The 23,619-nt window shown below is 52.0% G+C and overlaps 1 protein-coding gene across 6 annotated transcripts in view; it reads right to left on the minus strand.

The window, feature by feature from the left end:
- Nucleotides 1–9,876, minus strand: part of NFIX (nuclear factor I X) — a 144,357-nt gene extending 134,481 nt beyond the window's left edge. For 2 of the 6 annotated variants that reach the window (XM_054012717.1, XM_054012718.1), the window contains exon 1: nt 9,456–9,875. In XM_054012717.1, coding sequence (XP_053868692.1) covers nt 9,456–9,485 — 30 coding nt within the window. In that variant the 5' untranslated portion in view covers nt 9,486–9,875. Of the gene's footprint in view, nt 1–9,455 lie in introns of all 6 variants that reach the window. The other 4 variants (XM_054012723.1, XM_054012719.1, XM_054012725.1 and 1 more) reach the window with 4 other exon arrangements.
- Between the last annotated feature and the right edge of the window lie 13,743 nt (nt 9,877–23,619).

The raw sequence follows: 23,619 nt of genomic DNA on the forward strand, positions 1-23,619 counted from the left end.
GGCGCAAATTGGTTAGCCCAAGGTTGCCAGCAGAGGTAGGCATAGAACCCTGGTGTTCTGACACCCAGCGCAGTCCTCCATGCGTAAGGTCACACAATCTCTCTGGCCTGTTGCCTCTCCCTCGTCTTGTCAGTGATCCTACCAGCCACGCAGTTTGTTCATCATTCATAGGATCAGGCTTGATTGTAAACAAATGTAACAGTAAACTCTTCGGGGCAGGGCCTGTCGCTCACTGTGTGTCTGTGCAGCATGACCCTGATCTAATATTAATAAGAATTGTTAAATGGGCACTGAGAAATGGCATAGGCCCAAAATGAACTTAACTCTTAAAATTTAAATTAAAAAAAAAATCACTAAGACTTTTTTTTTCTTAATCGAAACTGTTCTTTAGCCCCTTTGAACACCCCCATCCCCCCACCTTGTAACATTCACTGGGGGGGGACATTCACCCATCTATAGGGAGCTACCCTAGGGCCCCAGTACTCCATAAGCCCTCAAAACAGTTCTTTTATTAGGAGTTAGTTGGGGGACAAACCATGAGCTGGGGATCAATTTTACTCTTTGGCATCAAAGTGAAAGCAATTTAGAGACAGAAAGCGAGTGAAAATGACCAGACGCTGCCCCCTACGGAGAATAAACACCGCATAAATCTAGAGGCAGACCCTGCCCTAAAAAACTGGGAGCTGGGCTTTAAAATCATTAAATCTTTTAAAAGAATAACAATTTGCCTTCCGATTTTTATTAAGTCTTTGGGGTCACGTTTTCAAGATTTTTCCACAATCACTACGGCTAGAAATGGTGGGTTTTAAAAAAAAATTCTCTCATTTTATTTATATTTCACTTTTGTAAATGAAAGCCAAGTTTCTACCAAAATTCCAAGATGCCGGGGAGATGGGGCTTCCAGCAAAGGATTTTAAGTGAGAGATTTTTTTTCTAATCGAAGTGCCAGAGTCGGCAATACTGGTAAATGGGGAAGAAGAATCAAATAGTAACAACCACCACCATCACCACCCCTACATCTTCTATAGCAGTTTTCATTAGCAGATCTCACACTGCTGTACAAACATTTTACAGATGGGGAAACTGAGGCACTCGGCAGCGCCAGGAACAGAAGTCAGCTCTCTTGACTCCCATTATAACACTCATTGGATCACCCTGCCGCTTATAAAACACGTACTACGATAATGAGAGCGCTAAGAGCCGGATGGAGAGAAAGGGAGTGAGAGGGATCGAATGAATCCAGCCCAGGTCTCCTGAGAATGACTACATTAGATTTGTTTTGGTTTTTTTAGTTCTGGTTTCAATCACTTAAGAAATGTTACTTAGTAACACGGGAGAAAAAAATTAAATATGAGTTTTCACTTGGGTAACATATTGTAATTTTGTCTTCTAAAAAGTAGCTGCAAAAAAAAAAAAAGAACAACCCACCCACAAGCCCAGAGAAATTGTATCTAGTTCATGGCTGTTTGCAGCCGGAAGGGACAGTACTCTCTGATCCTCTGTCCCCGACACCCGCCTTGCGCGGGTCACAGGATCCCACACACCAATTGCTGTAGCAAGGCCATAAATCCTGGCTGAATTAGAGCTCGTCGTTTAGAAAGACGTCCCATCCCCACTGAAAGCGATGGAGAATCCCGCGCGGAACTAGCCAGTTGCTCCAATGGTTGATTCCTCTCCCTGTTAAAAATCTGCACCCCATTCCCAGTCTGAACGTGTCTCGTGGCATCTGGCTAAGCCTTTGTCTGCTGGACTGAAGGGCCTTCTAAGTCAGTATCTAGTTCGGGGGGTCTCTGGACACTCTGGGAGGAGGTTCGTAATGGCTGACATTTACAACAGAACAGGGTGAATCACACATTTGCCAGTTCGTTGGCAAAGTCGGGGCGGGGGGAAAGAGTTTCGGGGCAGACTGAAAATGAACATTTTCAAAAATGTTCCGCAAATCGAGAGGCACGGGGAAAAAAAATCTAATTTCAGGTCAAACAAAGCATTTTGTTTCGACACCATCCAAATGGTTCATTTCAATTTCAACTGCTTTAAAACAATTTGGAATTGAATTTTTAATAAAACTCAAGACACTTTTGAAAGGAAAAGCCGTTTCAAGATGAAAAAATGGAAATGTTTTCATTTTTTCTGATCCCCCCTGCCCCCGAATCGAATAATTCAGCAAAGGTGATGCAAATTATATATATCTTCAACAACTACTGAAATGCAGCCACCTCTGGGGAGAAACAAAAGCAGGTGTTCTGCACCATTTACCGGAGTGGGACTTCTCCAAATGAAATACTGGGGATAATTTATTATGAGAGGATAAGTCCCCATCCCTCACAGCAGTTTTTCCCTCGCAAGGGCAGGACTGGATCGAGAAAATGTCAGACCAGCCAGAAAAGGGGAAATAACTTGGCAAATTGTTAATGAGGAGGCTGCGGGTGTGGGATGGCAGCCCCGATGTTGCAGGGTGCTTTGGCTGTTCTAACGCTGGCCCATACGAGTGACGGCGATGAGCGTGGTATAAAAACCGAAATAGAACAGAACAGAGGCTAATCAAAGGCCTACGATCGGGGGGTGCAGGAATTCGAATGGGATCGCTTTATGTGGAAGGAATGCTAGGAGTTTGCTGGAGCGGTGCATACACACACAGGCCTGTTCCTCTGTCAGCGCAGGGAGTGCCGAAAGCCACGAAGCAGCAACACCAACGTTTGGCCGTCGTGTTAAAAACGGAGACCAGGAGCCAAATCATTTCACAACAGGCAGAAGGGAAGGGGCCACCGAAAAATCACAGCCCGGCGCTCACAATGGAAGCCTTCACTGCCAGACGCTGAGATCCGAAATCCATCGACAGACAGATTTCCCCCCACCCCAGCCTCGATTTTAAAATCCCTTTGGGCCCTGGCTGGGTGTGAAAGGTGTGTCAAAGCCAAAGCCACCTTCTGCAAATGGTTCCTGCCTTTCGAATGAGCGGAGCCTGAGGCCCTAGAGTGAACCGTCCCCAAATTTGGGGGGACAAACCTTCCCATCTGGGCTTAACAACTTGAGCCACACCTCTGGAATTTTTGAGGCCAAAAAACATTCAAAGCAAGACAACCCAAACCCAGCTGCAGGTTGCAATCCCTTGCTCGCCCTACAATAAGTCCTAGCTCTTAGAGAGACTTTTCAGCAGTAGATCTCAAAGTGTAGCATACTCTTTAATGTATTTATCCTCCAGCCTCCCTGGAGGGCGGGACAGGACTATTATCCCCACGGTACAGATGGGGGAACCAAGGCACAAAGTAGTACAGCAACTTGCCAAGGACGCTGACAGCACAGCAAGGATTTGAACCCACCTCTCACAAGTCCTAAGCGAGAGCCCTACTCACAGACCCCCTTCCTCTGCTTTCAGCCCCCTTGTGCACGATTAGCCAATTCAGCCAATATTCTGCACTGGAGGGGCTCTCGCTAGAGTCAATTTGCATGCACGAGGAAGTACTTCCAGGCTCAAGCACCAAAGTGGACCTGCTTCTCAGAAGGGTTGAGCACCCCCAAATCTCACAGAAATCTGTGGGAGCTGCTGAGCGGCCAGCTTCTTTGGGAGAGGGGAAAAATCAGACAGGTTTTGTTTCAGTCCTTAAATATGGATTTTACAAATGTAGCTTAAATGTAGTTCTCCTCAGGCTGAGATCTTTCAGCTTTGCTACATTAATGACCTCCATGGATTTGAAGGCCGTTCTGATCATCTAGTCTGACATGTGTTTCAGGATCTAAGGAGCTGCGGCTGTGTTACTCAAATGTGCCTATTCCCCCCCTTTCCAAAGGCATCTACTTTTTTTGGGTTTTTTTGCTAAAAAAAATACATAAAATCGCAAGGTATTTGGAATTTTACAACTCCCACGTACCCACATTTCTAGGTGTTTTCAAGCTTTTTTTGGATGAGAGATATATACATTCTTTTTCGCCAAATCTGTGTAAAATCCGCACCCCCACCCCCCCTGCCCTCCATTAGAGGCAACACTGTTTTGCAACTGACGCAGCAGTCTCTTGAACTCTGCTCCAGTCAGATTCACACTAACACTTGCCAACAGGGGAAAGGCGGGGGGGTTGGGGAGGGGAAGTGTCACTTTTGTGTGTGTGTGTGAATCCAGGCAGCTCAGAGAAAGAGACTTCTGTCAAAATAAACCGGGCTTGCATATGCTTCTAAGGTACAGCCAGGCAAGAGTTCGGGAGGCAGCAAAAGTTACTTTGCAGAGAGCAAAATCTCGTCTCTCCTCAGAATTGCTTCCATTCCCCCCCACCTCATCTCTAAGAAACCTCTCGCTCCCTCCAGATCTGAACTGAATATTCAGCTTATTTTTAATAGCGTTGGTTGAATTCAGATGTTCCAGGTTTAAAATAAGAAATCTTGGCTTCTGAGCACCAAGCGGTGACGCAGAGCTGCCTTTCCCCCCTGCACAGAGCAGCTCTACTCCGGGTGAAATCTACCCCCAGCAAACAAGCCCTCCATCATGCCCCGTATGAACCAAGGAGGGAGTGGGCCGTGGTTAATTTCACATCTCACTAGGTAACTCACTGCAGCACAGGCCCCGGGATCTGAACGCACAAGCGGCCTAAATCCACATTCAGTTTTGGCAGCTCCTCCCAGACCAGACCCTGCTCTAAACCGAGTTTTGCCGCATTCAGCGCTGCCGTAAGCCAGTTCTGCTTAGCACTTGAGACGGGACACTACAAGCATAGGGTGACCAGATATCCCGATTTTATAGGGACCGTCCCGATATTTGGGACTTTGTCTTATATAGGAGTCTATTACCCCCCACCCCCGTCCTGATTTTTCCCACTTGCTGTCTGGTCACCCTACTACAAGCACCAGGCTAGTTACTGGGCCGAGATGCTTGCATCAGGTATGTCGGCGGGAGCTTTGTCCAAGCGAGGACTGCGGGATTAGCCCCTTTTGTTAATTCAGCTTGCAGGGGGTGCAGGAGCAACGTCAGCAAAGTGAAAAGGGGACTCAGCAAACGCTTTTACACCAGTAACAGGTACGGGTGTCTAATAGACCAACAAGGCATAGTTGTTTACTGCCTTAGTGAACCGCGATGGTGTCATTGCTGTAAAATCAGAGTTTCGCTTCTAGCCGCCCACACCCAGATCCACCAAGGTAGTTAGGCTCCTAAATTCTACTGATTTCCTCTGATTGCTTTCAGGGGACATTAGGAGCCTAAATAAAGTGCTGGATCTGGGCCCCAGTTTTTAATTGTCTTCTGTCAGTTGACATGGCCCAATGCCCTCATGTTTGCACCAATCTCCCCAAGAGCCTAGTGCAAAATTTAACACGTGGGCCGAGCGCACAAGCACAGGATTAACCCAGACAAGAACCGAGGGGAACGGCAACATGACATTCAAGAGCAACCAGGCCCTCGAGCCCCCAATCCACCTCTGGCTACAGCAGCTTGTGACCACGGCTGCACGGAGAGAGGCCACCACAAAGGAACAGCCGCCAAACTCCTCCCAAAAAAACAAAGGCCAAACCCCACCCTCTCAGGTTATCGACCAAGCCCCACTGTCTGCTGTGGGGCCATCCCTAGGAAGACCAGAGAGCAAGTGTGAAAAATCGGGATGGGGGGCGGGGGAGTAATAGAAGCCTATATAAGAAAAAGCCCCAAATATTGGGACTGTCCCTATAAAATCGGGCGACATCTGGTCACCCTAGCCACCCCACATGAAGTGAGAGGAGAATCTGACCCTGTGATTTCATCTAGGCCTCAAGCCTCTTGGTGTAACATGTTCAAAAGCACCCAGGAGTATGTCTACACTGTAACAAAAAACCTGCGGCACCGAATCTCAGAGCCCCGGTCAATTGACTCAGGCTCCCGGGACTCGGGCTACAAGGCTAAAAATTGCCATGTAGATGTTTGGGCCTGGTCTGGAGTCCCGGCTCTGAGACCCTCCCCACTTGCGGGGTCTCCCAAACAACGTCTCCACTGCCATTTTTATCCTCCTCCCAACCCAAACCCTGCGAGTCCAAGTCACCTGACCAGGGCCAGCCGCGGCCATGCTGCGGCTCTCTGCTTGCTCTTAGAATCCTAAACGCTATTGGCTTCCAATGTACCTTTTGTTGCGAAGGGCCAGATTTCAGGCACCTGAAATGTATTCAGGCACCTCCCAATGCAGATAAGCAACTAGCCCCAGACCCTCCCAAATACTGAGACTCCCACTGACTTCAAGCTTTTGTAGCTGCCCGTCTGTGTCTGTAAGCACCAGAAGACCTTAGAAAATCTGGCCCCCAGTAGCCTAAATCTCACGGAAAGCCAGTAGGATTTAGGCTCTTAAGTCACTCAGGCACTTTTGAAAATGTTTTTCTTGATGACTATTCAGAAACTTTGTTACTGTGACCAACATCTCAGCTTCCTGCCAATTAGCCAACGATCACACTAGGCCAGATCGTCCCTCTAAGCAAAGATTTCCAAACAGACAGTCCTATTCCGCCGACGCAATCTGCAATGGGTTTATGAGCGCTCCGTGCATTTGTTCGTTAATATCAATGGATTATGTTCAAATTAACAAGCACCCCTCCACGAGCTCCCCCTCCCCCCACAATGTGCTGGGCTTTCTTGCAAGATGGACAAAACAAACAAACAAAAGATTGTTTGCAAAAGGAGAGGAATCTGAATGGATCTGAATTATTTCACACACCTGCAACTGTTTTCCTTCAGATGCATCAAGGCATTCCCCCCACCCCCGCCTCCCTTCCCAGTAGGAGTGAAAATTCACGGAGCTACGAAATAAAGCGGCTTTGCAAAAACCCATCCCTAGGTTTATCAAGATATAGGAAAAAGAGGTGCATCTGCTTACTTTGTATTGGCTTATTTTAAATTTCTTCTCTCTCTGCCATATGAAAGGAAATTAATATGCCAAAACTCAGTGTCTCCAAGGAGGTAGCTTTTGGTTTGCTTTAAATATCTATATCTATAGACTACAGGTTAAGGCACTGGGACACAGGGCCTTCTGATTGAATTCACAGTTCCTGGGTGACCTTGGGCAAATCACTGAATTTCTCTGGGCCTCAGTTTCCCTTCTTCTGAACCACGCTTTGTCTGTTTTGTTCATTAGGCCCTGATCCTGTCCAACACATGAGCGTTAACTTTCCGCTCAGGACACGTACGTCACATTAAGCACATGCACACATCTTTACAGGAAGAAGGAATTTTCTCTTGTAAACTGTCCCTGGCCATCTGTACAGCCCCTAGCACAAAAGGGAACCAACCTCAGATGGCACCTTTGGAGAAACTGTAATACATATGCTAATCCAACTAATAATATATATACACTGCAGTAAACTCTGCTTCCTTGGCCAAGCTGTAGGGACAATATCTCTGCTCAATCTTCAATTCAACGGAGAAGGCAGTTCACTATTTTAAACACAGCAAAGCCAAGATTGAATTCAGCTGTTGGTATTTTCAAATCCCCGCAACCCCATTTTTTTTCTCCTCCTCGAGACAGGCAGGAAAGCCATTATCAATTCCCCCCCCCCCCCGTCACTGCCTAGCAATCAAATAAACAAACAAACAAAACAGGGTTGCACTGATGAGGGGGATGACATGCATTAAAACTGTTGCAATCCGATTTTTTTTTTATAAAGTCCCAATTGCGGCACTAGTTTGCCATAAAACAGACCAAGACGGCTTTTCCTGCTGCCTTCCCCAAAATGGCCCATAGTCGCTTCTGAGGTATAACCTCGCTCCAAGCCCACAGCACCTGGGGCCAAAGGCTTTTTTGCAATGTAGAGTTCAGAAAAGGAACTGGCAACGTGGTAATGACCCTTTACAAATAATAAGTCTTGCCCGGTCACTGCAGTAAATAAATACATAAAGACTTTGTTCCAGTTCTGGCTAAAATATTCCCCTGGCAAAAGGAATTTGGATTCCTGGCCACTGCTTTTCAGGTGTGTGAGCCTATCTTCGTTCTGAATTCGCGTCCCATGTGGATTTTCCTATAGCAGTATGTTACTTTCTTCCCGACACACACAGCCATACCCTCTTCGCTGATAGTTCACATTCCACCAGCCCAAAATACTAATCAAACAAATCAAGAAGTAAATAAATTGTGGGTGGTTGCTTTTCTTTCCCTCTTTTTTTGTCCTCCCTAAATTTAGTTTGCTTTTTATCTCATTGGGGAGAAATAAAAAAACAAATCCACACATTGGAATAAAACTTGGCTTTATACCAAGTGCTCTGGACTTTATCTCACTCACCCCTGTATAAAAATATTGCTTAATTGTGTTCTCTTAGTTTATTTATTTTCGTAAGGGTGTGTGTGGCCTTAGCACACACACAAAAGGAAAATTTCATTTTTTAAACAGTGCTAAAAATGAAATTCAAACGGTTTCCCTAGAGCTGCAAATACTGTTCAATTAGAGTTTTTTTTCCCCCCACTGGTAATAGAGGTTTTCTCATTCAAAAGAAAGGGGGGGCCTATTACTTGATAACTCCTTAGTACAGTATAGGCTTTAAATACAACCTCTGTCTTATTTCAACTGACCAGGCCACTGAATTTATCCCCCAAAAGGGTTCCCACTTGCTGAAAAAACAGACTCACTACAGCACGATCCCTGCTGAAGAAAATACACCACATACATACACTCACCAGTGCCCTAGAAAATCAGCGGTATCCTATTGACTCCCAAGTCAGGACAGGGTAGGGTCAATTGAGTAACATTCTCTTTTCAGACAATTCCCCTCTTCTCTGAGTAGCCTCTACAAGCATTTGATCTCTTCACCCCACAGCTTTGTGTTTTGGGGGTGTCAAGCTGCCCTTTAGAAAGTGGCTTGGAAACATATTAGCGCTTTTGTTTGTTATGAAGCACAAGCAATTCCTGTGACACACACACACACACACACACAATGTCCTGTAATCTCATATATGATCTTTCCACACTCTCATTCGCCAGCCACAGGGACTCATTCAAGACAAGTAAGACATTTACTGTTAGGATATTACATTAGTCTGTCTATTGAAACACCTACCCAGATTTGACTGACCAGTGGTTGGTTTTTTTTAAGGGGGGGGGGGTTATTTTGATGTCGTTTCGGAATAGTTCTTGTGTGGTGACATTTTTTTTTAAAGCAAATTCATCCTAAGGGGACTATGGTTGCATTTTTAAAGCCAGAAGCTATAAACCCCCGAAGTTGCAAAGCAAAATCACTGACAGTAGGTTGGCCGTTTCTCTCTCTCTGGTTTCTCCTCCCAAACCCTTGCCCCTTTTGCGAGGGTCTGGCTGTGCCCATCACCCCCATCTCGGTTTTGCAAATCACACTCACCGTCCAGACCCCATCTCTGACCCCCCCCTTCCCTCCCTGGAGTTTGTAAAGTAAAAGCAGAAGCCAAATGCCTCGGCAGAGGTTCGATCTGCAGAATACAAAGAGCTCTTGTTTGCTGCGTCGGAAGGGAAAGTATTAATAAGAGAGGAAATTATTGATTCTCATGGCACGTACCATTATGGTGCAGGGAAACTGGCCAAACATCAGAAACCCATTTTTTCCCTCTCTCTCAAAAACAACACAACAAAAACCAGACAGACGGGGGGAAAAACTGCTCTCAAGTTTCCACAAACCCTTCGACTTCTTGCAGCGGAAGCGGGAGCCGGAAAACTAGCGACGCCTTGGCCAAGGCGAGGGAGCGAGCGAGCCTCGCGCAGATCCCGGGAAGGAGGGAAGGGGGAAAAAAAAAAGGAGGAAAAACAAATGTGGGGGTTTCCGCCTGGCGTTGGGAGGAAAATCGCGACCGGCGCGTCTCGGGCTCTCGCTCCTTCCTCCTCGGCTGGACCCTTTTTTACTCTAACGCCTCGCTCAAGTTGGAAGGAGATTGGCCTGCAAAGCCTGGAGAAATGCCACCTTCTGTGCCGCCCTTCCAGCTCGAGCGGTGCAGTGCGGGGAAGGGAGGGTGGCGGCAGGGGGAGGGAGAAGAGAGGGACCGGGGGGGAGAGGAGAGGAAAGTCTGGGCAAGTGAAGCCCTGCAGGAAGTTTGCTGCCGAGCCGTGGCAAGCTGGCAGAGCTGAGGGGGGGGGGGGGTGCTGGTGGCTTTGTTTAGGTCCCCCCCCATGGGTTTGGGGCGCTTTACTCGGGTCTCTGGCGCGGCTGGGGGGTCGGGGGGGGAGGCCAGGGCAGGGCAGGGAAGGGAGCTGCGGAGCGGTGGCCGTGAGTGAATTGTTACGAGCCGGGCCCTTGGGGGGGAAGGGGGAGATCAGCCCCAGGAGAGGTGGGGAAGGGGGAACGCGAGGGGGGCAGGCAGGAGACGAGAGAGAAGGAAAAGGGGCCGGGGGGAGCTCCGCACTGCGTCCCCCTCCCCAGCCAGGGCCCGATCCCGCACTATTGCAATCAATGGAAGGGGAAAGGATCGGGCCCTGAGCGCCGGGATTCGGGGGGGGGGGGTATAAATACAAATATTGTCTTTTTTTTTTATTAGAAATCTAGGGGGTCATTTTATTTCCTGCTTGGGGGGGGGGAGTCAGAGGCAAATCTTTACAACGTGTCTAGAGAGTCACCCCCCCCCCCCCGATTCCGTCCCGCTGGATGGGGTCGGCTGATTTCTTACTAACCCCCCCCCTCACTCCCCCAGGAGGGGATCCCAGGTGTGAACCGCCGCCAGGCGCTTTTCCCTCCTTCGAGCCCAGCAGCATCGGGAACTCGCCTTCACCCCCCGACGCCCAGCACGGCCGACCCGGTTTTTAAAATGTGGCTTTTTCCCCGGCTGCAAACCTGGGCACCAGCTCCCCACGCAACCAGCCGAGCTGGATGGACCGAGGCGCCTGGGCAAAGAAGTGAAGTCTTGAGATCCACCCGCCACCCCCGAAAACCTAACCCGGCCCCCACGTTTATTTCAGTGGCGCGGGGATAAAAGACCCAGTTTATAGGTGCAACGTGCCGGGGGAGAAACCCGGCCACCTGCTCACAGCTAAACCCACCTCCCCACACCTCCACGCGGGCGAGTTTTCCCGAGACACCCGTGGGCTGGCCTGACTCTCCGCAGCTATTCAGCGGCCAGGGTGTTTGGGGGAGGGCTGGGCTGGGCTGTCTGTTTACTCAACCAGGTGGTGATAAAAGCCTTTTACCTTTATCTACCCGGCTAATCACCTGCCGAGCCGCACAGTAGCACCACCTGAGGCGGAGTGGTGTCATTCATGAGTTTAGTGGCTTATCTATTGAGTCTCCGATGGAGTGGATGGATGGATGGCTGCACGTTTAGTTGTTGGGTTTTTCTCTCTTTTGCAACAAGAGGGAAAGGAGGCACTGGTTGATAACTTAAACAGCAGCTGAGTTGATCCCTTCTCTAAATACTTCTCAGGCTGTATCCAACCTATAGGCTGCCTTCAGAAACCATACATGTATATATCGAGTGTGGCTTCTTTGTAAAGGTTATCTCTGCCAATTAAAGTGTATTTACCAAAGCTCTTCGGGGGGGAAGCAGCCTGCTATAAAAACTCCCTCCAGGATTCAATATCGGACTTCCTCACAGAGCTATACAACGGGGTGCCAAGCCAAGGGGTTGCATTACTTCTGCAAAATGGCAGAAGATTATTTGGGAAGGAGGTTGGGCAAATTCGGCTCCACTCCGAGCTGAGTTTTCAGTAAGAGAAAGCAAATATCTCGGCTGCATTTGGGTGGGGGCCTGTCTTGTAAAAGAACCCGCGGAGCTAGACCTGAGACATGTTTTTTTTTTGGGGGGGGCAGAGGGTGGGAGCATTATGTCCCAAAGGTGCAAAGACTTGATTTGAAACAATTCACTTTGCAAGGAGCACTTTAGAAAAACACGAGGAAACAGTTCTGGGAAACGGTGGATTTTGTAAAAACCACTCTGTGTGTGTGTGGGGGGGGGTAATTTAACCTTTTGGTAAAACCTCTCCACTGGGAATGTGCCTCAAGATCAGAGGTGTCACCAACTTCGGGCTAACGGCCAAAGTGCCCTGGTCGCCCAAGGAGAGCGGCTAAGGCACTGAAATATGAAGCGATCATGCAGATTTCACCTTCATGTCTTGCAACCTCAAACTGCGTTTTTTGGGCCAACGCAATGTTGCAAATACCCAGGCGGGGCTTTCCCAGGAATGGTGCCTGCAGCAGGCAGAGGGGAAGAATTGCTTCACTCTATAATAACAGGTTGAATCTGCTGTTTAAAGGCATTTTATTACATGTCACCCAGCGGGATAATAACCTTTATTTAAAACAAACCTTTCCCTCGTTCTGATACATCCTGTGTTTATCCTCAGAAGCAGTTTACAAATGGCTGTTTGCATTTCCCCCAATTTGTTTGAGTTTCTAATTAAATTGCCATGAAGATCCTAATCCATCTTGACATTCTAACTTTCCCAAGTTAAGTAGGCAGCTTGGTAGTAGTTTGGTGTCAGCCTTAATAATACTAATTATTGCAAATAAGGCTCTGCTTTGCTGCTCCCAAAATATTTGTAAACGGCTCCCAGATAAAGGAAGCAGATTCTATTGTTGATAGGAAACAGTCTTGAGCTGAAATTTGCAAAGTAGCGCTGCATAGGCGTCTAGGCACGAGTTGATTTGCTTTGCACAGAATCACACGCGATGCAGGCTCGCCTCATGCATGCGTGGAGAGCTGTATGTTTCTTTGATCGGTTGGAAAAATACAAAGTTGTTATTTTTGTGTATTTTTCTGATGAGAAAAACACTTCTGCAAAAGTTGACATGATATTGTTCACGTGTCCACCCCCCTCCAAACTCCACCCCCCCTCCACAAATTCCATGTTCACTATTTTTGAGGGGGGGGTAAATGAATAGAAATGGGTGTCCCCTCTTTCCGCAGCTTTGGGGCGTTGACAGCTTTGAAGGGGCGCGAAAAGAAGAATTCAAAACCCTGAAAACTGTCCCTCCAAACCTCGCACGCCTTTGGTCTGAAAATCGGGTTGCCTGGTTTTTTTCTGAACAGGCGCAAAGCTAAAGCGAGAGACTAGAAAGAGGTTACTCCCTGGACGGGACAGAGCGAGCTATTTTGGAAGCTAGCGTCAGAGAAACGCATTCCTAGCTCGGGATCTCTGCTGGGTCTGTCGCTTCCAAACCCGAAATCTTCGGACGGAATTCTGATTTTGAAAGATGAAAGTGCTCGCAATTCATGGAGCTCCCCGGCTGCCCGCAGTGACTAATGCACGACTCTAAACGCCGGGGAGATGTCTGTACCTGGGGGCTTCGATGCTCGAGCTGGTCGAATTGCACTAAATTCACATGGAAAAGTTTCACTCCCCTTTAGCTAAAAAGTGTTTGACCCGCACCACTGCGGGCGTTGGAGAACTTCGAAAATTAACATCAGATCGCAAATCCAGCTCGAACCAGCATCGCAATCCTAGAGCGCTGGGTTTTTCATCTTAAATGTGGGTCGATCTGGTAAATAACTAAGAAGTGTTTGTTGTTGTTTGCAATTAAACCCAAGAAACAAATGTCAGCAGCATAACAAAACCCCACGAGAGGGGGGAAAACTGCCCATAGTCCTTGTATATTGATTTCTTTCATGAAATCAGCACAAAGCAATACAAAATCAACTTCATTCTGCTGGATAGGCGTTCGTTGTTTTTCTAGAGATTACAAAATACAAAGACCTGAAACTGACACGTGTTATGTACAGGCTGGATCTTCAGTCTTACTGAAAATGCCTGAACAGAAAGAAATCAGTTGATCCTCCTAACAAGTTTGAAACTGAGACGCTAACGAATCTCAGCCATTCAAATACAAGTCATTGCATTTTTCTCCTGCCCAGGAAAGCTTTTGTAGATCTTTTCACACTTAAAACTTTCTGTTTTTTTTTTCGCACCACTACAATCAACTTGTTTCTAAATAACAGAGAGAGAGAGAGAGAGATGAATTTTCTTCCTTTGCTGATTCAGAGATTTCTCTGTGCATCTAGAAAAAAATTCTTTCAGCCCTAAAGAAGGGGCGAATGGTGCCTGTTATTTCTGAAGGAGATTTATTAATAATGCAGGTATTATATTTCATTACCTGAATTAGATCTGGCCATTTTGGTTGATTTTAGAAACGAAATTGCAGTTTTCCCCTTTGTGGTGTGATTTTTGAAAAACAAATATATAATCTAAAATATAAACAAAAGGAGAGATTTGGATAGCAATCGTTTTATTTATTTGGAAACATTTCTGCATCAAGCTACAAATTGGACTGGATTTTGAGCAGTGAATTTGGATAATATTTTGACAGACAATTTCTCAAAACAAAAATTGCCGTTTGCATCGTAAACATGTCAAAGAAAGGAAGAGGAGAGTAGCTTTGATTTTTCTCGGTAAGAGAACAATTGGATTTTAGAATGACCAAAGAGTAGTTTTCACTTACACTGCTACGTTTTAACCTATATGTTTCTGGCTGACATTACAGTTATATTTTCTCTAAGTGGATCGAAGTGTTTACATTCTCCCCTCTGAGGAATTTTGATTCCCAGCTTGCCAACATTTTTGTAGCATTTTACATGAAAAAAAATCGAAATAAGAAGCAGCAAATGAATCTGATTTATTAGACAATGAGGAGAAACAATATACCAAATGATAGATCTAAGAGCTAAGACAGAAGGGCATTTTGTGGGGTCTGGAAATGTAAAAACAGGCCAAAACCACATAAAACGAGCAGGTGAGTCCTTTAAAAAACTCAGAGGGAAAGAATATGGTGATTTTTTTGAACGGATTAGAAAAAGTTACCTGAGAAATAGCCCTGTGGGTGTATAGACATCTGCATTCCGTATCAGGCAACTTTTTCTTTCTAGTTAATTATCACAAATCAATATATTCTTTCCCTTTGAGTTTATCAAATATTCGGTTTCTAAACCAGACCCATACAGACGGAGATATCTGTGCACCTCTCACATAAGATCTGAAGACGAGCTCTGTGTAGCCGGAAAGCTTGTCTCTTTCCTCAACAGAAGTTGGTGCAGTAAAAGGTTTCCCTCGCCCACCTGGTCCCTCTCAGATCCTAGGTCCAACATCTCTCCCTAGACATATGTGTAGGCAGATTTCTTTAGATTGGGTACTACATTCTCACTCCAGAAATTATGCCCCCCTCCAGGTATATGCTAGATGACAGCAATACCTTGATCACTATATTTCACTCTTGTCAACATGGCAATGTCAGAAATCACTCTGCAAAGGTGAGCACGTGCCACTCCCTCTCTTTCATCAAGGGGGAAACTGAGGCACAAAGACGCGAAATAAACTTGCCCAAGGTCGCCCAGGCCGTGGGGCACGCGATAGAACCCAGAGTTCTGGCGCCCCCCCCTCCCCGGCTCTAAGCACTAGCCCCCACTAGCCAGTACTGGAACCAGCAGTCCTGCCTCCCAGTATCCTGCTCTAACTACTAGTCCATGCTGTTTCCTCTCTCTGCCTAGTGCAGAGCTGAGCCACTTAGCCAGGGCAACAGCATGTTGAGTGGGCAGTGCCAAGAGCCACCTGGTGTCTCTCTCCCCGCTCGCTCTCTCTGGGCAGTGAAGAGAACCCCCCCCCCCACTGCCCCACTCAGCACCAGTGCCTGGCACATGCCTCCGGTCAGCAGATGCACGGCCTGCTCCCCTCCCCTCTCTCTTAGATCCTTCCCCAACCAAAGAACTTCCCTTGGCATCCTCACCCCCAGTGCAGTGTGGCGCATGCTTCCCGACCATGGGAGCGGGATGAGGGCAGGAGAGGGGGCTGCCCCATCCTCCAGGCCTCCCCAAAGGGCACTGCTTTTCAACCCCCGCTCCCAAGAGGGGCTGGAGGGAGCCTGCCCCACCTGCCAGCCCAGGAAGGGTGGAGAACTGAGCTGGAAACCAGGTGAAAGGAGCCCGGTGAGTATAGTACCCTGGGGCTGTGAGTGGGGGCAACAGCATGTACTATACACCCACCAGTGTGCCCCCCACATGGGGCACTGTGGGCAGTGTCATCCGGGCCCATGCCACAGCTTCAGGCATGATCCCCAGAGCCCTCAATGTTCTAGGACCCAGAGCTTAGGTCAATGCAGAGATAAGAGTTACCGCGCTCAGGGAAGGAGAACCAGGACGCCTGGGTTCTCTTCTGAGCTCTGGGAGGGGAGTGGGGTCTAGTGGTTAGAGCAGGGGGGGCTGCAAGCCAGGACGTCTGGGTTCTCTTCTGAGCTCTGGGAGGGAAGTGGGGTCTAGTGGTTAGAGCGGGGGCTGGGTGCCAGGACGCCTGGGTTCTACTCCTGCTCGGGGAGGGGAGTGGGGTCTAGTGGTTAGAGCAGGGGGGCTGCAAGCCAGGACTCCTGGGTTCTATTCTGAGCTCTGGGAGGGGAATAGGAGCTAGAGGTTACAGCAGCAGACTGGTCAAGTGCCCTTGGTTCTGGGTGCCTGGGACTTCCCCCTCCAGGGCTAGCAGTGAGATCCACGTTTGGGCTCCTGCTCCCGGCGGTTGGCCCAGCCCCGGTGCCTCACTCTCTGTGGTGGGTGATGGGTGTGCTCGGCCCACGGCTCAGGCTGCAGGCACAGATGGGCCAGGGCGCCCTTTAACCTTTGCCCTGCACAGTGCCTGGCTCCCTTAACAAAGAACCAGTCTTGGGGGCAGGGGAAACGTGTGGGTGGACAGCGCCTTCACCACAGGGCTGGGGACCTGGAATACTCGCTGCCTAGACAAGTCTCCGTGATTAGCTCAGAGCTGGGCAGGACTCCTGGGTCCTTCCCTGGGAGTAGTCACTCCCCATCCGCCCTCAGCTCACCCCTGGGTGAGTCGGGGACGAGGGTGGTACCGGGGAGCCATGGGACAAGGCGGTTAAGCTGCCTGGAAGGCAGGCGGGGTAAGATGAGGAGAATGGAGGAGTTACCACAGCCAGGGCAAACGGGCGTTCGCTGGCATCAGCCTTGAGGAAGGGTCTGCGGCACCAGAACCACCAGCCGGCCTGGCTGTCAGCCCGATTCAGATGACAGGGCCTTTTCTCACCTGACCTACTCCCTGCTCGAACAGCTAGCCCCCAGGCCCCTCCCAGAGCCAGGGACAGAACCCACTGTCAGCACAGCATCTTGGGAACAGCAAGCCCTTCACGGCTGCGCTAGGCGGAAACTGGGCCCCAATGTGCAGTAAAAGAAACAAAGCGGGTCTTGAGGGCTGACCGGCTCAGAGTCAGGGAATGGGAGACGGGGCCTTTCCCCTCTAGGGGTGCCAGCTCCAATCTGCCCCCAGGGTGAGGCTGGCCGACTCAGAGTCAGGGAATGGGACACAGGGCCTTTCCCCTCTGGAGGCGCCAGCTCCAATCTGCCCCCAGGCTGGGGGCTGGCTGGCTCAGGGGACAGAGAATGGGACATGGGGCCAGCCAACATCTGGGCCCCCTAGCCATATGGCACAGACCCCCAAACCTTGGTGCCCCCTCCCCCACCACCTACCTAATCCCTCAGCACCTGGAATCCTGGGACAGGAACATTTAATTCCCGCTTCACTTCCTCCCTCAGGGCCTCTGGGTTTGCTGACTCGGGGGAATGGGCGAAGGGGTCTAGGACACTGTGTGATCTTTACCCACCATCCCCTGGATTTAGGGGGAATCCCGTCATTTTTAATATTCCCCCTTACCCTTCCATTCTGCCTTCCATTCTGTGGGATCGTTTTAGGTCCGACAGAACAGTTCAGTTACTGTCTGCTCAGGCCGTGAGCTGGGCCGGCTTCAGGGTACCCCCTCTACGCTCGGCAAGGCAGCACGTTCCACTCGCCTGACTTAGAGCGGGTGCCCACCTGTCCAGAAGGGACCGTTGTGACCCTCTAGTCCAACCGCCTGGCTAACATGGGCCAGAGAATGGCCCCGAAATAATTCCTAGAGCAGAGCTTTTAGAAACACATCCCGTCTCGATTTAAAAATCACCAGTGCTGGCGAATCCACCACGACCCTTGGTAAATTGTTCCAGTGGTTAATTACTCGGCGGTAAAAGTTTACACCTCATTTCCAGACTGAATTTGTCTCCTTCAGCTCCCAGCTGTTGGATTGTGTGTGACCTCTCTGCTAGACTGGAGAGCCCCTTATTCAATATTTGTTCCTCACGAAGGTACATATAGACTGGGACCAAGTCACCCCTGAGCTTTCTCTTTGTCACACAAAATAGATGGAGCTCCTTGAGTCTCTCACTATCGGGCATTTCTAATCTCTAATCATTCTCATGGCTCTTCTCTGCCCCCTCGCCAATTTAGCAACATCCTTCCTGCATTGTGGGCCCCCGAACCGAACACAGGAGCCCAGCAGCCGTCACACCAGTGCCAGATCCAGAGGTAACAGCACCTCTCTGCTCCTACTCGAGATGCCCCTGGTTAAGTATCTCTGGATTGCATCGGATTTGTTCCTAGACAGATACACTTATACTTGGGCATATTAAAAGGCATCATTTGCTTGCAGACCACACTGCATCACGGACCTGTCCTCTTATTTATCACTCCCACAATGTGTGTCAGCTGTGAACTTTCGCCGTTAACGCCGGGGCCAGCTGGGACACTCCAGCTCTCAGACGAGCAAAAGGTGGACCAACGGCAACCTCAGTGGCCAGTCTCAAGCCCGGAGCTTGGTCCTCCCTCCCCCAAGTGCTAAAACTGGCTGCCTGAAATGCCCGCTCAGCCCTGCAGTTGGCCCCTCTGTGCCCGGATGTTTGAACAGAGCTCGCTAGGTCGCAGAGCAGCAGGGGCTAGTGGGCAGACAACTGGCCTAGCCTCAGGACTCCTGGGTTCTGTTCCCAGCTCTGCCACTGAGCTGTCGTGCGACCGTAGGCACGTCCCATCCCTGCTCCATGCCTCAGTTTCCCCACCCATCCTTTGTCTATTTAAACTGAGCGCTTCAGGGCAGGGACTGCCCCTCGGTGTCTGCACAGTGCCCAGCACGAAGGGCCCCCGACCTCCAGTGGGATGTCTAGGTGCTAGAGTAAGACACCTCACAATAGAAACCAGCCTTGCTAGGGCGGACGGCAGAATCTCTGCCATAGTCTCGTGGCTGTCTGTGAATGGGCAGCAGTCGGCCCGTCGGAGCCATCAGCCAGCCAGGCTGGAGCAGCTCCGGTTACCAAACCTGGGGGTGGGCGGGAATCCTGAGCCCCATCCCCCCCAGCTCTGCTAGTGCCCCTCAGTCCCGACCCGCAGCCCCCTGCTATCCCACGCCTGGGCTCGGAAGCTCGGCCGGTACCCCACAGCCTTACCCCCTTTGGCCTGGTGGGCCCTGGGGCAGCCCCACTGCTAAGTGTTATCGCCGGGACAGGATGGAAAAGAAGGCTCTGGTGGGAGCAGCCTTCACTAGAAGGCAAGTATCGGCTTCTCCGTTCCTGCCCCAGACTGCCTGCACCACCCACCTCTCCCCAGCCGACCCTGTGCCCAGGCTGCCTGCCGACACCCGCTGGGGGGCACGCTACGGAGAACCTTCCAGCCGCTGGAGCAGGTGCTAGTCCTGGCTCTGGAAGGGAAGTGGGGTCTAGTGGTTGGAGCAGCGCGGGAGGCACCTGGACTCCTGGGTTCTCTTGTCCTTCACTGGAGCGGCTGCTTAGACGCTCAGGGTTTTCTCATTAACGCGTCCGTTCTAAAATCAATACAATTCAAGCCCCTCCCACCTCCCCCAGCCGCACCATCCCCAGAGGGGAGACACCTGCTTGCCTGGAGGTTCTGTTCCCTGGAATGCACCCTCGGAGCGAGGCGCGGGGCACGGCAGGTGCCAGCTGCTGCTCCAGCTGGTGATGCGCTCGGAGCGCCCGGCATGGCGAGGCAGGCGGGTCCCGCGGGCCGGGCCGGGGACAGACCAAGGACCGGGCAGCTCGGTGTTCGCTGACCTTCCACTCATGTAAAAAGGGACAGGACGACAACAGCCCTGCTCTGCCAGAGGCCCTCAATGCCAACCTGCAGCCCCCCTGCAATCCCAGCTCTGGCCTCCCCGCAGCTCTCTCACCCACAGCCTATGTGAGCCCTGGCTGCCCCCCACAGCTGGGCTGATGCCCCTCAATTCCAGCCCCCGGCCCTGGGCTCCCCCCTCAGCTCAGAAACAAAATCAGCTGGATCAATGTTGGTTTTGAGCCAATTTTATCCACAGCACACAGCCCCCCCCCCCCCCCCGCCCTCAATTTCTCTGAGCCCTGCCGGGGGTGGGGGGGGAGAGGGGGTTAGATCTCCATGGTCCATTCAGCCCTCAGCCTCCATGGGCCCTGGTTAATGTCCATTAAGCAGAGGGCATCTAGACTTGGGGGCGGGGCTCAGAGTCAGGACTCCTGGGTTCTATTTTGAGGTAACACTGGGCTGAGACCCAGCAAACTTGTTTCATGCAAGGGACTCCCAGTTGTGAGGCGAGGCCTGAGGCAGATCTGTTAGCGGTGTCCTGCTCTCTCACCACTTCTCCCAGCGCCCTGACGAACAGCTGGGTCGGTCGCTCACAGTTCCAAGGGGCACAGGCCCTCGCAGCCCCAGGAGATGCCCATCATGGCTGGGATTTCAGGGCACAGGCTGCCTGGTTCCGGCTCCGGCTCCCCTCCGACACTCCCCCTGCCCCAAACCCAGTGACAACGAGTCAACAATGGAGGAGTCTTAGAGGGATCAAGTGGTTAGAGCAGGGGGCTGGGAGCCAGGACTCCTGGGTTCTGTTCCCAGCTCTGGGAGGGGAGTGGGCCTAGTGGTTAGAGCAGGGGGCTGGGAGCCAGGACTCCTGGGTTCTGTTCCCAGCTCTGGGAGGGGAGTGGGCCTAGTGGTTAGAGCAGGGGGCTTGGAGCCAGGACTCCTGGGTTCTGTTCCCAGCTCTGAGCAGGGAGTGGGCCTAGTGGTTAGAGCAGGGGGAGCTGGGAGCCAGGACTCCTGGGTTCCATTCTCAGCTCTGAGCGGGGAGGAGGACCTAGTGCCTGTGGTATTGTTTGCAAAGCACAGGAAAAGAGGGGTCGGGTTGGATCCAGCAGATCCAGCCCCAGGGTCCCAACCTCCCCTCTGTGCGCACCCAGGCCTCAAGCAGGGAGCCAGTCAGGGCCCTGAGCCTCCTGCTCTAACCACTAGACCCCACTCCCATCCCACAGCCAGGGATAGCTATGGGGGTGGGAAGGAGCCGATGCTGGCAGAGTGGGGGGGGGGCAGGAAGTGGCCAGTCACTGCCAGCCAAGCCCCCCATCTCAGCCCCTCTCCTAGCCTTGCCCATGGATTCCCCCTCTATCCAGATGTTTCCTGGCACCAACAGCTGGGAGGCCATTTGCTGCAGAGAATGCATGGCGGGTGGGATCATGAATGTTGATGCGGGGCGCTGTCTGGCACACGGGCCCGGGCAGCTGCACCATCCCTCCCACACCGACACACCCTTGCGGCATGGGATTCAGCTACTGGCAGGAGCGAGCTGCATCCCAGGACAGACGGACAAGGACAGACGAAGCCTCTCTTGGGGAGCGAGCTAGTGATCCCCCTTTGCCTGGCTGATCCACATCACGGTAAGGCCACTCCTTTCCGCCCTTGTTAATTACCCCGATTAATTCCCTTGGCTGGAAAGGGCAGGCAACACTAGTGGTTAGAGCAGGGGGGCTGGGAGCCAGGACTCCTGGGTTCTCTCCCCAGCTCTGGAAAGGGAGAAGCAAAGCATTTCCAAGGTCAAACCTCCCCACCCCTGTTTCCTCAGGATCCTGGCCCCCAGCCCCACTCCCCCCCCCCAGCCCTGGGATTGCTGAGATGCCAGCAGGCTGCAGAGGGTAGGGAGTGTGTGTGGGGGGTGTCTGCCCAGTTCCTGCTTTCCCTACAGGGGTGGGGCAGGCAGCAGTGATGCCTGGCACAGTCCCATCCCCCCCGCCCCCCGCACGGGTTGCCCAGGGAGCAGACAAATAGGGGTGTTGGGTGGGGCACCTTCTGCCTCTTCTTCCACAGATGGCTGGGATGAGGGGAATCTAGTCCCAGCACCCCATGAATTCACAGCCCAGCCCCCACTCCCAGGGGACGGGGCTCTGAGCCTGCTTAGCTCTCCATGGAGTGTGTTTGCCCAGTTGCGCTGTCCCCTGCACCCCTCCTCTCCCAGGGACACTTGCCCAATCAGTGCCAGCTCAGGCGAACGCCCCCCGAGCTGGAGTAGCGGGGGGAGGGGCTGCAGGTCAGGATTGAGGGGCACTGGCGGACTTGTGGCAGGGGGTGCCTAGGACTGGCTAGCAGGGGGGGTACAGATTGAGGGGCACCAACAGAGCTGGGGGTACGGGGAGGCCAATGCCCCTTCCCCGGCCTGAGTCCTGGCAGCTGTGTCTGGCGAGGCGCCAGACGATCGTTCCCCATTTCTGCTGCTGGAGGCTCTGGGGTGGTGGGGGGATGGGAACGGTTTATAACTCCCATGCAGAGAATGAAACCCAAAGCAGCCGGGTCCCTAGGAAGCACAAGGGAAGGGCCAGGGGAGATCTGGAGGGGGGACACCCCAGAGCAGCTGGAGGTGGCAAGGAAGTGGGGCACTGTGTGGGTACAGGGTAAGTTTGGCTGGGCAAGGCGTGGGGGAGGGGAGCAGCTGGGGGGCGGCTCAGCAGCGCGGTGCTGGGATGACTCACTCTCCCGTCGGGCCTTTGAAAAGGTCTAAAAATAACCCCCCGAAGGACCGAAATAGCTGAGTTTTCTCCCTGGCTTCCTGTCCCCAGGCGCTGGGGAAGGCTACACACGAGGAACGGTCTCGCTCTGCTCTGGGGCGGGCCATGGCAGCTGTCTCCCCAGGGATTCCTCGCCCGGCCACGACATGCAGCAGCCTCTGGGGTGGGGGACGGGGGCTATTTATACAAGGCTCCCGGGGGGGGGGGGGGGGAACACGACAATGGCTGGAATTTGGCTAGAATAATCCTCTCCTTACGGAAGGTGCCGTGGAAGCTTTGATGGGCAGAATGTGTCACTTTCTGTCACGCTGGGGTCAGCACTGACCGGGAGGGGAGAGCGCCCCTTACAGAGACCCCCCAACCAGCTCTGGGAGTGGAGCAGGGTCTCGTGGTTGGAAGGCTGGGAGCCAGAACTAGCTAGTTCAGGGCCTCCATAGTCAAGGGGCGTTCCCAGGAGTAGGGGTGGGAATCCAGCGGGGACCCGTTCGAAGTGGAACAGCCACCCCCAGCCAGGAGCTAGGTCGCCCAGGGATGGGGCGGCAGTGGGGCTGTGGGTCAGGCTTGAGGGGCTGAGCTGAGCTGCGGAGTTGGAGGGCGCAGGGCTGGGCTAGCAGGGGGCTGCCGCCTCAGTGTGCTCAGCGGGGTCGAGGTGCTGCAGGGGCTGATGGGAGAATACGAGCCATGGCAGGGGGACAACGCAGCCTGGCTCGGGCGCGCCAGGGAGAGGCAGCCATGGTGCAGCCCAGAGCCTGGCAGAAGCTGGCAGCGGCCATGGGCCTCCCGCAGCAGATGGGATGGCTGGAGGACAAACAGCTACTTCGGGGGGACGGGGGCGGGGTGGTGGCGAAGGGCCCTCCTGTGCCAGCCGGCTCCCCGCTCCTCCCCCCAGCTCATTTTGGAAAGGGGAGGGGGTCTGCTGGATTCCCCAGCCCCCGGAGTGAATCGCTTTGTAGCTGGTGGGGAAAGCCGCCTCCTGATGTTCTGTTCCCCCTGTACATAGGGAAAGAGTCAAGTGAAGAGGGGGGCTGGCACGGGGGGCCACGGGGGGAGCCGCTGGCTGCTTGGCAATCCGTCAGCAACAGGATTTGCTGCTGCTGCCAGCTGCAGCCGTTTGCAGGGAGAGCCATGCGCCAT

This window comes from Malaclemys terrapin, chromosome 23 (assembly GCF_027887155.1).
Source record: "Malaclemys terrapin pileata isolate rMalTer1 chromosome 23, rMalTer1.hap1, whole genome shotgun sequence".
In the NCBI taxonomy this organism is placed as follows: Eukaryota; Metazoa; Chordata; order Testudines; family Emydidae; genus Malaclemys; species Malaclemys terrapin.